The sequence below is a fragment of the Salvelinus alpinus genome, chromosome 24 (assembly GCF_045679555.1).
Source record: "Salvelinus alpinus chromosome 24, SLU_Salpinus.1, whole genome shotgun sequence".
In the NCBI taxonomy this organism is placed as follows: domain Eukaryota; kingdom Metazoa; phylum Chordata; class Actinopteri; order Salmoniformes; family Salmonidae; genus Salvelinus; species Salvelinus alpinus.
Genome location: NC_092109.1, coordinates 45,808,092 through 45,824,605, shown reverse-complemented (window position 1 = coordinate 45,824,605; position 16,514 = coordinate 45,808,092). Strand labels below are relative to the sequence as shown.

The 16,514-nt window shown below is 43.5% G+C and overlaps 1 protein-coding gene across 4 annotated transcripts in view; it reads right to left on the bottom strand.

The window, feature by feature from the left end:
• The window catches only part of tpte (transmembrane phosphatase with tensin homology), a 44,424-nt gene extending 28,181 nt beyond the window's left edge, over positions 1–16,243 (bottom strand). Inside the window, exons 1-10 of one of the 4 annotated variants that reach the window (XM_071362888.1) lie at positions 15,847–16,243; positions 14,349–14,439; positions 10,195–10,275; positions 9,452–9,499; positions 8,184–8,345; positions 5,472–5,591; positions 3,229–3,328; positions 2,667–2,730; positions 2,400–2,464; positions 439–499 (exon numbers count right to left, since the gene is read on the bottom strand). In XM_071362888.1, coding sequence (XP_071218989.1) covers positions 439–499; positions 2,400–2,464; positions 2,667–2,730; positions 3,229–3,328; positions 5,472–5,591; positions 8,184–8,345; positions 9,452–9,499; positions 10,195–10,275; positions 14,349–14,398 — 751 coding nt within the window. In that variant the 5' untranslated portion in view covers positions 14,399–14,439; positions 15,847–16,243. Of the gene's footprint in view, positions 1–438; positions 500–2,399; positions 2,465–2,666; positions 2,731–3,228; positions 3,329–5,471; positions 5,592–8,183; positions 8,346–9,451; positions 9,500–10,194; positions 10,276–14,348; positions 14,440–15,470; positions 15,620–15,846 lie in introns of those variants that run through there. The other 3 variants (XM_071362892.1, XM_071362893.1, XM_071362889.1) reach the window with 3 other exon arrangements.
• Positions 16,244–16,514: the final 271 nt, after the last annotated feature.

The following is a 16,514-nucleotide window of genomic DNA, read 5'->3' as shown; positions in this document are numbered from 1 at the left end:
ACTTACTGCAGAGGTTGTATACTCTGTAGTAGACTGGAAGTAGTGTGTACTTACTGCAGAGGTTGTATACTCTGTAGTAGACTGGAAGTAGTGTGTACTTACTGCAGAGGTTGTATACTCTGTAGTAGACTGGAAGTAGTGTGTACTTACTGCAGAGGTTGTATACTCTGTAGTAGACTGGAAGTAGTGTGTACTTACTGCAGAGGTTGTATACTCTGTAGTAGACTGGAAGTAGTGTGTACTTACTGCAGAGGTTGTATACTCTGTAGTAGACTGGAAGTAGTGTGTACTTACTGCAGAGGTTGTATACTCTGTAGTAGACTGGAAGTAGTGTGTACTTACTGCAGAGGTTGTATACTCTGTAGTAGACTGGAAGTAGTGTGTACTTACTGCAGAGGTTGTATACTCTGTAGTAGACTGGAAGTAGTGTGTACTTACTGCAGAGGTTGTATACTCTGTAGTGGTCTTCATGTTTGGCATCTAGGAACCTGGCCACTTCCTGACAGAGAGAAGAGAGAAGAGATATTATATAATTTGGTTATTCTCTAAAACAACTAACTGATATCTGGCCCTTTATCCTCTCTGGCCACCTTTAGGAGTCATGGTGTGTGTGTGTGTGTGTGTGTGTCTAGGAACCTAGCCACCTCATGAGGGGATCAGGGAGAGAGGCGATATTACTGACCTTTAGGAGTCAAGTTCCCTATTGACAATATCAGAACCTCCACTATAGTGTGTGTTACTGATATAATAGAAATGCATATGATTTATATGTTTAAGGTAATGTTAAGATAATGACTAAATGATTTATATGTTTAAGGTAATGTTAAGATAATGACAAAAAAAATATTCCACCCTGAAACCATATAATTGTATGAAATGTATTAGTGTGTAGTTTTAGTCAGAATTAGAACAAGGACCTTTTGTTCCTTTTTAGTACGTCAGCAGGGTGCAAGTGTGAAACACATGACAAGAGGAGATGTCGACAGACAAGTTGTACTACTGTGTTCCTTACAGGACATTCTGTCTCCACCCGTGGAGGGGAGAAACTGTTACAGGCTGACTACACCACTCACGTGCGCGTTGCAAAATAAATTTAGAAATCTATGTTATTCAATTATTGCACCCACACTGCTTGCGCGCGCCAACGAGCGTCTGCGACGCCAAGGGCTAAAATAGATGTCATTCCTATTTCTGACGCAGATCGCGCTGCAAGTCCTGCCTCTCTCATCTCCTCATTGGTTTATAGAAGCAGGTACCCACGTGCCATCTCCTCATTGGTTTATAGAAGCAGGTACCCACGTGCCATCTCCTCATTGGTTTATAGAAGCAGGTACCCACGTGCCCTCATTGGTTATACCCTCGTGGGTGATTGAAAGACGAACTTTGTTGCCGGTTGTCGTGGTAATACTATGAAAGTTTAGATGCGATCACCATATCATTTAAACGATGACAAAGCCTGGAAGGAGGAGAGATGACTAGAAACGATTCGGTTGACCGTTTTATGTGTGGATTAAATTGTCGGAGTAGAGATCCTTGTGCATTTCAGGTAAAATAACAACTCAATGTTTATATCCCAGGACAAATTAGCTAGCAACAGCAAGCTAGCTAAATAGGACTAATTAACGTTAGCTAGCAAGTGCAAGCTAACTAGCTAAATTACCACACTTTTCGACCTGTCCCCAAATTAATGTCATTGGTTCAGAGTTTGTTTTGATATTTTAACCTGCGTGTCGTGATCGCGTTTGGTGTGGGAGGGCAAAATACATTTATGCACGATAGCGCACGGTGGCGCACACGCACAGCCTGTTTGGGTTCCGTGTAAGGCTTGCAGAAGATTATGAAACATGTTGCAGATTAAACAATGTATCTGTGTAGTGGAAAAACACAGACTGTCTGAGCAAGGCATAGTTTAAGATTTGAACTTGTTTGTGTGTGTTATAAAGACTGTGTTTGCACTTTTGATTTTATAGAGCTCTCGTGAATAAACATTTTGACTATTGTAAACTGGGACTGTTTCATTTAAACCAGAACATTACAAACTCTGGGTTGCAGACTGAGTAGATTCATTAAAGTTTATGAACATTGATAAAGAAATTCTCATAACAGTTTCCCTGACGGGGGTTTCTGTACAGGGCTTACCCTGACGGGGGTTTCTGTACAAGGCTTACCCTGACGGGGGTTTCTGTACAAGGCTTACCCTGACGGGGGTTTATGTACAAGGCTTACCCTGACGGGGGTTTCTGTACAGGGCTTACCCTGACGGGGGTTTCTGTACAGGGCCTACCCTGACGGGGGTTTCTGTACAGGGCCTACCCTGACGGGGGTTTCTGTACAGGGCTTACCCTGACGGGGGTTTCTGTACAAGGCTTACCCTGATGGGGTTTCTGTACAAGGCTTACCCTGATGGGGTTTCTGTAGAGGGCTTGTTTCCCAGAGGAAGGGAACGACATGGCAATGACACGATCTGGAGAGAGGAGTAGAGATGGAGGACGAGAGAAGAAGAGGGAGAGAGGAGAAGAAGAAGAGGAGAGGGATGAGGAGCTATAAAGTGCCACTCATATGTAATATACTATAAACATTCATGATACATTCCTAACACTAGTCTTTAATGTGACGTAGGTCAGGGTCAGGTGTGTGTGTGTGTGTGTGTGTGTGTGAGATATAACCTGTGACGTAGGTGAGATCCAGGTCAAAGCCGTCTTTCTGGTAGCGACGCTTGTTCTCAGACACCTGACAGGAGAGAGGTCAGAGGGTCAGAGGTTATATGAGGATCATGGATACTTTGGGTGTTTCTCAAAATGCATACTACCGTGCTCAGAGCGCGGGAGGCTCGGAGCGCGGGACGGTCGGAGCGCGGGAGGCTCGGAGCGCGGGAGGCTCGGAGCGCGGGAGGCTCGGAGCGAGGGAGGGTCGGAGCGCGGGAGGGTCGGAGCGAGGGAGGGTCGGAGCGAGGGAGGGTCGGAGCGAGGGAGGGTCGGAGCACGGGTCCATATCCGTTTGTACACATCCTTTCTCTGATCGGTACTCCGCTTGTATATATTTTTAAGCATTGATGCAAGCTTCAACGGAAAGGGGATTGAAACCGCAGGGATGCCAGTGGAAGGAGTGACCAGACCCCTCTCAGGTACAGCCTATAGCCATTGAACAAGGCACTTAAACCCCCACCCCCAAACGGTTTTTATTAAAAATGACCTCAAAAACATTGTGTTGCCATGGAGATGAACTCACCATCCTCCTGGTGACCTTCTCCAGTTCTTTCTTCTGGGAGGCTAATCTGAAGACCCTGACCAGGATTATAATCCTCAGAAAACGCAGGAACGTCACCACCCTGAAAAGAGTAAGAGTACAGTATACATCTTTCTATCTATATATAAATCAAATCAAATGTATTTATAAAGCCCTTCGTACATCAGCTGATATCTCAAAGTGCTGTACAGAAACCCAGCCTAAAACCCCCAAACAGCAAGCAATGCAGGTATAGAAGCACGGTGGATTCTACACCTGCAGTACCAGTCAAAAGTTTGGACACACCTACACATTCAAGGTCGTCCTTTACTTTTGACTATTTTCTACATTGTAGAATAATAGTAAAGACATCAAAACTCTAAAATAACACATATGGAATCATGTTGTATACAAAAAAAAAGGGTCACACAAATCAAAATATATTTTAGATTCTTCAAAGTAGCAACCCTTTGCCTTGATGAAAGCTTTGCACACTCTCAACCAGCGTCACCTGGAATGCTTTTCCAACAGTCTTGAAGGAGTTCCCACATACGCTGAGCACTTGTTGGCTGCTTTTCTTTTCACTCATCCCTAACCTTCTCAATTGGGTTGAGATCGGGGGATTGTGGAGGCCAGGTCATCTGATGCAGCACAGCATCACTCTCCTTCCGTTTGTACACATCCTCTCTCCTAGGTCAAATATACCTTACACAGCCTGGAGGTGCGTTAGGTCATTGTCCTGTTGAAAAACAGAGCAAAACGCAAAGCAGGTGGGATGGAGTATAGCTGCAGAATGCTGTGGTAGCCATGCTGGTTAAGTGTGCCTTGAATTCTAAATCAATCAGTGACAGTGTCACAAGCAAAGCACCCCCACACCTTCTCCTCCTCCTCCATGCTTCAAGGTGGGAACCACACATGTGGAGATCATCCGTTCACCTACTCTGCGTCTCACAAAGACACAACGGTTGGAATTAAAAATCTCAAATTTGTACTCATCAGACCAAAGGACGGATTTCCACCGGTCTAATGTCCATTGCTCATGTTTCTTGGCCCAAGCAAGTCTCTTCTTCTGATTGGTGTCCTTTAGTAGTGGTTTCTTTGCAGCAATTCGACTATGAAGGCCTGATTCACGCAGTCTCCTCTGAACAGTTGATGTTGAGATGTGTCTGTTACTTGAACTCTGAGAAGCATTTATTTGGGCTGCAATTTCTGAGGTGCAGTTAACTCTAATGAACGTATCCTCTGCAGCAGAGGTAACTCTGGGTCTTCCTGTCCTGTGGTGGACCTCATGAGAGCCAGTTTCATCTTAGCGCTTGATGGTTTTTGCGACTGCACTTTCAAAGTTCTTGAAATGTTCCTTATTGACTGGCCTTCATGTCTTAAAGTAATGGACTGTCGTTTCTCTTTGCTTATTTGAGCTGTTCTTGCCATAATATGGACTTGGTCTTTTACCAAATAGGGCTATCTTCTTTATACCAACCCTACCTTGTCACAACACAACTGATTACCTCAAACGCATTAAGGAGGAAAGAAAATCCACAAATTAACTTAAGGCACACCTGTTTATTGAAATGCATTCCAGGTGATTACCTCATGAAGCTGGTTGAGAGAATGCCTAGAGTGAGCAAAGCTGTCATCAAGGCATAGAGTAGCTACTTGGAAGAATCTCAAATATATTTTGATTTGTTGAACAATTTTTTTTATTCTACAGTGTAGAAAATAGTAAAAATAAAGAAAAACCCTAAAATGAGTAGGTGTGTCCAAACCTTTGACTGGTACTGTATCAAAACAATCATGGAAGAGGAAACTGGATGGTGGGACGGGACTGAAGAGGGTGAAAGGGTCGTGGGTCAGGCAGAGATGCAGTCCGGTGTGTTAACCTGGGGTGAGTCTGGCCCCTGTAGTTACACCCACACCTGTACCTACCTGGGTACGAGGCCGGGCCCCTGTACCTACCTGGGTACGAGGCCGGGCCCCGTACCTACCTGGGTACGAGGCCGGGCCCTGTACCTACCTGGGTACGAGGCCGGGCCCTGTACCTACCTGGGTACGAGGCCGGGCCCTGTACCTACCTGGGTACGAGGCCGGGCCCTGTACCTACCTGGGTACGAGGCCGGGCCCTGTACCTACCTGGGTATGAGGCCGGGCCCTGTACCTACCTGGGTACGAGGCCGGGCCCTGTACCTACCTGGGTACGAGGCCGGGCCCTGTACCTACCTGGGTATGAGGCCGGGCCCTGTACCTACCTGGGTATGAGGCTGGCCCCTGTCAGGTCAGAGAAGGTGTAGATCATAGTGACAACCAGGGTGATGACAACGATACAGGCATCTATGATATTCAGTCTGGAACTGAAGTACACCTTGAACCTGAAACACACAGGACAGTCAGTCAGACACACAAAGACAGACAGTCAGTCAGTCACACACGGACAGATCGACCAGTGCTTCCCCAACTGTGGGGGGCGTAAGGGGTTGGCCAGGGGGGGGCTTTTACTCTTGAAAGTTGAAAACAGTAGAATGGACAAGGTGCAATATCTATATTAGATCGTGCATCATCAGTATTCCTCTCGTCATGTCAGTCATTACAGACCGTGGAGAGCTATTTCTAACTTGTCAGTAATGTCCAGATCAACGTTTTTTTTTTTTTTTTGCCCCGTATATTTTGTAGTAATGTTCGAGTCGCTCAAATATCACATGATTACACATTAGACATGGCAAAATGTATAGAATTCCAAGAAGATGAGCTTTAAAACTGCCCTCCGCAACCCCAGGACAAAGTGTCCTCCGCAACCCCAGGACAAAGTGTCCTCCGCAACCCCAGGACAAAGTGTCCTCCGCAACCCCAGGACAAAGTGTCCTCCGCAACCCCAGGACAAAGTGTCCTCCGCAACCCCAGGACAGAGTGTCCTCCGCAACCCCAGGACAGAGTGTCCTCTGCAACCCCAGGACAGAGTGTCCTCTGCAACCCCAGGACAAAGTGTCCTCTGCAACCCCAGGACAAAGTGCCCTCTGCAACCCCAGGACAAAGTGTCCTCTGCAACCCCAGGACAAAGTGCCCTCCGCAACCCCAGGACAAAGTGTCCTCCGCAACCCCAGGACAAAGTGTCCTCTGCAAGTGTTCCCCAATGTTGGAAGGGGGGCCTGAGTTTTATGAATGACACAAAAATGTATTTCCACAAAGTTTGCTGCTTCAGTGTCTTTAGATATTTTTGTCAGATGTTACTATGGAATACTGAAGTATAATTACAAGCATTTCATATGTGTCAAAGGCTTTTATTGACAATTACATGAAGTTGATGCAAAGAGTCAATATTTGCAGTGTTGACCCTTCTTTTTCAAGACCTCTGCAATGCGCCCTGGCATGCTGTCAATTAACTTCTGGGCCACATCCTGACTGATGGCAGCCCATTCTTGCATAATCAATGCTTGGAGTTTGTCCGAATTTGTGGGGTTTTGTTTGTCCACCCGCCTCTTGAGGATTGACCACAAGTTCTCAATGGGATTAAGGTCTGGGGAGTTTCCTGGCCATGGACCCAAAATATCGATGTTTGGTTCCCCGAGCCACTTAGGTTATCACTTTTGCCTTATGGCAAGGTGCTCCATCATGCTGGAAAAGGCATTGTTCGTCACCAAACTGTTCCTGGATGGTTGGGAGAAGTTGCTCTCGAAGGATGTGTTGGTACTATTCTTTATTCATGGCTGTGTTCTTAGGCAAAATTGTGAGTGAGCCAACTCCCTTGGCTGAGAAGCAACCCCACACATGAATGGTCTCAGGATGCTTTATGGTTGGCATGACACAGGACTGATGGTAGCGCTCACCTTGTCTTCTCCGGACAAGCTTTTTTCCGGATGCCCCAAACAATCGGAAAGGGGATTCATCAGAGAAAAGGACTTTACCCCAGTCCTCAGCAGTCCAATCCCTGTACCTTCTGCAGAATATCAGTCTGTCCTTGATGTTTTTCCTGGAAAAAAAGCCACTTCTCGCTGCCCTTCTTGACACCAGGCCATCCTCCAAAAGTCTTTGCCTCACTGTGCGTGCAGATGCACTCACACCTGCCTGCTGCCATTCCTGAGCAAGCTCTGTACTGTTGGTGCCCCGATCCCGCAGCTGAATCAACTTTAGGAGACGGTCCTGGCGCTTGCTGGACTTTCTTGGGCGCCCTGAAGCCTTCTTCACAACAATTGAACCGCTCTCCTTGAAGTTCTTGATGATCCGATAAATGGTTGATTTAGGTGCGATCTTACTGGCAGCAATAACCTTGCCTGTGAAGCCCTTTTTGTGCAAAGCAATGATGACGGCACGTGTTTCCTTGCAGGTAACCATGGTTGACAGAGGAAGATCAATGATTCCAAACACCACCCTTCTTTTGAAGCTTCCAGTCTGTTATTCGAACTCAATCAGCATGACAGAGTGATCTCCAGCCTTGTCCTCGTCAACACTCACACCTGTGTTAACGAGAAAAATCACTGCCATGATGTCATCTGGTCCTTTTGTGACAGGGCCGAAATGCAGTAGAAATGTTTTTTGGGGGATTCAGTTCATTAGCATGGTAATGAGGGATTTTGCAAGTCATCTGATCACTCTTCATAACATTCTGGAGTATATGCAAATTGCCATCATACAAACTGAGGCAGCAGACTTTGTGAAGATTTATATTCGTGTCATTCTCAAAACCTTTGGCCACCACTGTACACAGCTGTTTCAAAGAGTTTAACATTGATGAATCATCATAGAACTGTGTTCCAAGAAGGCCTACTGCCCAGTAAATGGCAAACCACTTCCTGGAACCATTTCCTGCACATTACTTCCTGTTTAAACAGCTCATCATAGACAGCAGAGGTCCACAGCTCTCCCTCACTCAGGGGGGTCTCCAACCTGCGCTCTCTCGGTCCTAGTCTCACTTTTACTTCATGTACTCTGAGAACACACACACACACACTGTACACACTCTCGCTTACCCCTCTACATAGACCCGTAGCAGTACGTCGGTGAGGAAGAACAGAGAGATGATGAGAGAGACCGTCTCTAGAGCGTCCCCCACATCTCTGCTCCGCTTCATCAGAGACAGGTCTACTATCACCAACACTATATCCACTATGATCAGTATCACACCAAACATACTGGAATACAGAGACAGAGAGATCAGTATCACACCAAACATACTGGAATACAGAGACAGAGAGATCAGTATCACACCAAACATACTGGAATACAGAGACAGAGAGATCAGTATCACACCAAACATACTGGAATACAGAGACAGAGAGATCAGTATCACACCAAACATACTGGAATACAGAGACAGAGAGATCAGTATCACACCAAACATACTGGAATACAGAGACAGAGAGATCAGTATCACACCAAACATACTGGAATACAGAGACAGAGAGATCAGTATCACACCAAACATACTGGAATACAGAGACAGAGAGATCAGTATCACACCAAACATACTGGAATACAGAGACAGAGAGATCAGTATCACACCAAACATACTGGAATACAGAGACAGAGAGATCAGTATCACACCAAACATACTGGAATACAGAGACAGAGAGATCAGTATCACAACAAACATACTGGAATACAGAGACAGAGAGATCAGTATCACACCAAACATACTGGAATACAGAGAGAGAGAGATCAGTATCACACCAAACATACTGGAATACAGAGACAGAGAGATCAGTATCACACCAAACATACTGGAATACAGAGAGAGAGATCAGTATCACAACAAACATACTGGAATACAGAGACAGAGAGATCAGTATCACACCAAACATACTGGAATACAGAGACAGAGAGATCAGTATCACAACAAACATACTGGAATACAGAGAGAGAGATCAGTATCACAACAAACATACTGGAATACAGAGACAGAGAGATCAGTATCACAACAAACATACTGGAATACAGAGACAGAGAGATCAGTATCACAACAAACATACTGGAATACAGAGACAGAGATCAGTATCACACCAAACATACTGGAATACAGAGACAGAGAGATCAGTATCACACCAAACATACTGGAATACAGAGACAGAGAGATCAGTATCACAACAAACATACTGGAATACAGAGACACAGAGATCAGTACCACACCAAACATACTGGAATACAGAGACACAGAGATCAGTACCACACCAAACATACTGGAATACAGAGACAGAGAGAGAGAGAATCATCATCATCATCACTAAGTAATGGGGCCTACCGGAATCCGAAGGACATGACAAAAGGCGTAATCGTCGTCCGAATATGTCTGTAGAACGAGGAAGAAAGAAAAACGAATTTTGACAATTTATTTATTTCATCAGAAACAGCATTTCTATAGATTTGGAGGTACGTGTGGCGTCGTGTGGCGTCGTGTGGCGTTGTGTGGCGTGGCGTCGTAATTGGAGCCGCGGTACTTACTGGTGGGTCGTTCCATGTCATTTCAACATGACACCAGCTCACGTTGTTCTGAAATAGTTTCTGTTGTTAGAAACACATAAGATAAACATTCCTGCAAAAAATTATTTTGTTGAAATTTAATTTGATAGCTTAATTTCTCCGAGTACTGATTGCACCCAAATTGGCCATTTTAATTCATATAGTCTTCAATAAATAACATCCGATTTGGACCATAATTCTTCCTAACAATGAGTAAGACATGAGGAAGCCAATGAAAACAGTTAAAAGCAATTATAATCCAAATTAGATGTTAGGTACGATATTTATTGAAGATTATATGAATCCTATACATTAAAATAAAGGGCCAATTTGGGTTCAATTAATTAGTTATACGTCTCAGAGATCAAATTATATTTCAACAAAATAATGTTTCTGGAATTCTAATTGTGTCCGTTTCTAACGACAGAAACAATTTCCTCTTTGTTGTGCTTTTTGAGGTGGAATGGTTCTGGTACACCAGGTTCAGCACAGTGTGTGTGTGTGTGTGTGTGTGTGTGTACTTACTGATACATGGTATCCGGTTCAGCACTCTTATCCTTCCCATCGTCTATCTCCACCTTAGCCTCCTCCAGCTTCTCTACACTACTGAGACAGAGGAGGGAGGGGAGACAGAGGAGAGACACAGAGGAGAGACACAGAGGAGAGACACAGAGGAGAGACACAGAGGGGAGACAGAGGTGGGTGGGAGTGAGAAAGAGAAGAGCGAGAGAAGAGAGGATTGAGGAGAGAGAGAAGAGAGACAGATGGGGAAAGAGATCAACACCAATTAAAGCTACGTTTCCATGTACAGTATGTTTAGACACTTAACATGCTACTGTACTGTTGGAGCTAGGAACACAAGCATTAGGTATTACTGCACTGTTGGAGCTAGAAACATAAGCATTATGTATTACTGTACTGTTGGAGCTAGGAACACAAGCATTAGGTATTACTGCACTGTTGGAGCTAGGAACACAAGCATTAGGTATTACTGCACTGTTGGAGCTAGGAACACAAGCATTATATATTACTGTACTGTTGGAGCTAGGAACACAAGCATTAGGTATTACTGCACTGTTGGAGCTAGGAACACAAGCATTAGGTATTACTGCACTGTTGGAGCTAGAAACATAAGCATTATGTATTACTGTACTGTTGGAGCTAGGAACACAAGCATTAGGTATTACTGCACTGTTGGAGCTAGGAACACAAGCATTAGGTATTACTGCACTGTTGGAGCTAGGAACATAAGCATTATGTATTACTGTACTGTTGGAGCTAGGAACACAAGCATTAGGTATTACTGCACTGTTGGAGCTAGGAACACAAGCATTAGGTATTACTGCACTGTTGGAGCTAGGAACACAAGCATTAGGTATTACTGCACTGTTGGAGCTAGGAACATAAGCATTATGTATTACTGTACTGTTGGAGCTAGGAACACAAGCATTAGGTATTACTGCACTGTTGGAGCTAGGAACATAAGCATTATGTATTACTGTACTGTTGGAGCTAGGAACACAAGCATTAGGTATTACTGTACTGTTGGAGCTAGGAACACAAGCATTAGGTATTACTGCACTGTTGGAGCTAGGAACACAAGCATTAGGTATTACTGCACTGTTGGAGCTAGGAACATAAGCATTATGTATTACTGTACTGTTGGAGCTAGGAACACAAGCATTAGGTATTACTGCACTGTTGGAGCTAGTAACATAAGCATTAGGTATTACTGTACTGTTGGAGCTAGAAACACAAGCATTATGTATTACTGTACTGTTGGAGCTAGTAACACAAGCATTATGTATTACTGTACTGTTGGAGCTAGAAACACAAGCATTATGTATTACTGTACTGTTGGAGCTAGTAACACAAGCATTATGTATTACTGTACTGTTGGAGCTAGGAACACAAGCATTATGTATTACTGTACTGTTGGAGCTAGTAACACAAGCATTATGTATTACTGTACTGTTGGAGCTAGTAACACAAGCATTATGTATTACTGTACTGTTGGAGCTAGGAACACAAGCATTAGGTATTACTGCACTGTTGGAGCTAGGAACATAAGCATTAGGTATTACTGTACTGTTGGAGCTAGAAACACAAGCATTATGTATTACTGTACTGTTGGAGCTAGGAACACAAGCATTATGTATTACTGTACTGTTGGAGCTAGAAACACAAGCATTATGTATTACTGTACTGTTGGAGCTAGAAACACAAGCATTAGGTATTACTGCACTGTTGGAGCTAGTAACACAAGCATTATGTATTACTGTACTGTTGGAGCTAGAAACACAAGCATTATGTATTACTGTACTGTTGGAGCTAGAAACACAAGCATTATGTATTACTGCACTGTTGGAGCTAGGAACATAAGCATTAGGTATTACTGCACTGTTGGAGCTAGGAACACAAGCATTATGTATTACTGCACTGTTGGAGCTAGGAACACAAGCATTATGTATTACTGCACTGTTGGAGCTAGGAACACAAGCATTAGATATTACTGCACTGTTGGAGCTAGGAACACAAGCATTATGTATTACTGCACTGTTGGAGCTAGGAACACAAGCATTATGTATTACTGCACTGTTGGAGCTAGGAACACAAGCATTATGTATTACTGCACTGTTGGAGCTAGGAACACAAGCATTATGTATTACTGCACTGTTGGAGCTAGGAACATAAGCATTAGGTATTACTGCACTGTTGGAGCTAGGAACACAAGCATTATGTATTACTGCACTGTTGGAGCTAGGAACATAAGCATTAGGTATTACTGCACTGTTGGAGCTAGAAACACAAGCATTATATATTACTGCACTGTTGGAGCTAGGAACACAAGCATTAGGTATTACTGCACTGTTGGAGCTAGGAACACAAGCATTATGTATTACTGCACTGTTGGAGCTAGGAACATAAGCATTAGGTATTACTGCACTGTTGGAGCTAGGAACACAAGCATGATGTATTACTGCACTGTTGGAGCTAGGAACATAAGCATTAGGTATTACTGCACTGTTGGAGCTAGAAACACAAGCATTAGGTATTACTGCACTGTTGGAGCTAGAAACACAAGCATTAGGTATTACTGCACTGTTGGAGCTAGGAACACAAGCATTAGGTATTACTGCACTGTTGGAGCTAGGAACACAAGCATTATGTATTACTGCACTGTTGGAGCTAGGAACACAAGCATTAGGTATTACTGCACTGTTGGAGCTAGGAACACAAGCATTATGTATTACTGCACTGTTGGAGCTAGGAACACAAGCATTAGGTATTACTGCACTGTTGGAGCTAGGAACATAAGCATTATGTATTACTGTACTGTTGGAGCTAGGAACATAAGCATTAGGTATTACTGCACTGTTGGAGCTAGGAACACAAGCATTAGGTATTACTGCACTGTTGGAGCTAGGAACATAAGCATTAGGTATTACTGCACTGTTGGAGCTAGGAACATAAGCATTTAGTTAGGTATTACTGCACTGTTGGAGCCAGGAACACAAGCATTTAGTTAGATACTGCTGCACTGTTGGAGCTAGAAACACAAGCATTTAGTTAGATACTACTGCACTGTTGGAGCTAGAAACACAAGCATTTAGTTAGATACTACTGCACTGTTGGAGCTAGAAACACAAGCATTTAGTTAGATACTACTGCACTGTTGGAGCTAGAAACACAAGCATTTAGTTAGATACTGCTGCACTGTTGGAGCTAGAAACACAAGCATTTAGTTAGATACTGCTGCACTGTTGGAGCCAGGAACACAAGCATTTAGTTAGATATTACTGCACTGTTGGAGCTAGAAACACAAGCATTTAGTTAGATACTACTGCACTGTTGGAGCCAGGAACACAAGCATTTAGTTAGATATTACTGTTGGAGCTAGAAACACAATCATTTAGTTTGATATTACTGCACTGTTGGAGCTAGAAACACAATCATTTAGTTAGATATTACTGCACTGTTGGAGCTAGTAACACAAGCATTAGGTATTACTGCACTGTTGGAGTTACAAACACAAGCATTTAGTTAGATATTACTGTTGGATCTAGGAACACAATCATTTCACAACACCCGCTAAATATGTGTTATGTGACCAATAAAATGTGATGTGAAGTAGAGGTGACAGAGTAATTCATATTGTCCTGTCGATCCTCTGTCTCCGTGCGGTAGGAGACGAGCTTAAGGACAAATAGCGGATGACCAGTTTTTTCAAACCAGGAAATAGCTGATGACATCAGCAGAATGTCAGAGTGACTTACAACACTACAGTAGTCTTAACTGACCATTCCTAGAGTTTGTCCCAAACGGCACCTTTAGACCAGAGTCCTATGGAACCCTATTCCCTATATATAGTGCACTACTTTAGACCAGAGCCCTATGGAACCCTATTCCCTATATAGTGCACTACTTTAGACCAGAGCCCTATGGCACCCTATTCCTTATATAGTGCACTCCTTTTGACCAGGGCCCATAGTAACATTTGGGACACAATCCTTCACTGCTCAGCATGTCATTGTAAAATAATGTCTCCTAACAGTAGCTACTTCTGTAGATGACTCATTAAAAGACAGTAAAGGTTGACAGTCAGTGTGTGTGTGTGTGTGTGTGTGTGTGTGTGTGTGTGTGTGTGTGTGTGTGTGTGTGTGTGTGTGTTAACTTACCCATTAACTTCTTTGGAATCCGCCCCTGGATTGAAATGAACAGATGACATGATGGTTCTACAGTTGGCCTCTTATTCTCTCTTTCCTGTTCCTGTTATAGAGAAAGTATATCAACACAGGCAAGGAGGCGGACTGGGAACAGAATTCGGCCTAGACATTTCTAACACATAATTTGTAGCAACAAAAACAACTAGTTAGACAGCCCCACTGGGCTAAAAATGAACCAGCCCATCAGTCATTTGCCCAAAATGTCAGAAGACCAGTCCGCCCCTGAACACACAGAGATTTAAGTTTTCCCAGATGGCTTTGGTGACATGTTTCTGTCAAACACTTTTGAGTACCAAATGGCACCCTATTCCCTACATAGGACACAACTTTCGAAAAGTGCCCATAGAGCTCTGGTCAAACGTAGTGCACTATGTAGGGAATAGTGTGACATTTGGCCCATTTCTGCTGGTTACAATGTTTGGACAAGGAATAATACTACACAAGAGCACAGGCACTGCTTTCCCGATGTAACATAGGTTTACGGGTGTTTTAACATCTTTCCTAAAACCGCCCGAAGGTGTAACATGCGTTTCCCGAAACACCACGGTGAGTGAACCGTCGATACTGATAGGATCGGAAAAAGGTAGAGCTGCTCTCTGGTTCAGCTTTCTCCATTCAACTCTTACTTTAACATTACAATTATTCCACAATACTGACGACGGATCAACTTCTAGCAAGATATTACCACCTATGGATGCAAATATTGATATACGGCTTAATGCTTACCCTATAATGTACTGAATCAAGTCTAGTCACATCATTGCGCACATGTTGACTGTGGCCTATAATTAACAAAATACAACTCAATTTAATTAACATGAAATTGACTTCTATATTATTGAATTACATAGTTTAGGCTGTTTATCTTGCAATGCAGTCCTCTCGGTTCTCATTTGAAACATTTTTTTTGTAACAATTGTAAAGACGAAGTAACTATTTGTAGTCAACTTCACAACTGAGTTATCAGAGGTCACAGAATCAATGTGTGTATCTGTCTTTCTATGTTTAGCCTAGATCTTCTGTGTATAATTTGACGTGGTATAGGGGAGAACAAAAACGTATCTTACGACGCACCGTTCTCCGTGTGGTCTGAAGCAGTCGGTAAAATAACGAGCGTTCTCATGTACAACTTTAGTAAAGACGGTTTTAGAGAAACAGCTCGGGAGATTTAAACGACGCTCCTGCGAAGGTTTTATCGATGAACAGAGCCGTATTACGATGCTTCTGGGAAACCATCCACTGTAGCCGACACCCGCACACGGTCCGGCGGAAAGCACTGCACAAAATAAACAGGATCTCTGCAGAACTTTCATATGTCGCCCGACCGAAACAAACATTCCAAAAACAAAGTCTACACTTGAGCATATTGACTTGTTGCTGTATTTTTGTAAAAATTGATTAAAGGTTAACCACACATAATCTGGAAAGTTGTGGCTACAATGATACAAACCTAAACGACTCTCTTTTAGCAGCATAGAAGAGTGCTGTGGTGCTCCTCTCTCCCCTTCCCTTGTTTTCCGTTCGTTTTATTTTCTTTATCAAAACGAATCACTTTATCGCGATCCCATAGTGAACCGGGTCGTCTGCATCGGTATGTGTGATAGCCAATTCCGATTAGGAAGTATACGAGTCTTGTGACTAGTTCAATAAGACGGTTCAAGAGAGTCTCGTGACTAGTTCGAGAAGACGGTTCAAAGGTTCACGGAGGTATTTTTTCCTTCCATCCTCCTATTCCTCCGCCACTCTGCAAACGTAGCGGTTTTCAACTTCCTGACAGGCAGATCGCTCAAGAGTGACTTCGAAATTGGACGTCTAACCATATTCTGAGGACGTCGAGAAATGCCTTCAAAAACCAGACACTAGGGCAAAAATCGGCGCTATTATCGTCAAGAAAGCTTGCGTTTTGCAATGGGGTGGCGGATGGGTGTAATCCCATGACTCTGGATCAGAAGGTCACGTGTTCAATCCCAGTGTTGGACACCAATTTTGTATGTTTTAACCCAAACCCTTACCTTAACCATTCGGACTGAATGCCTAAACTTAATGTTTTACAGTTTTTGCCGATTGCTTCCACACTGAAAGTGAATACTTAGACAAAAGCATCAACACCTTAACTTT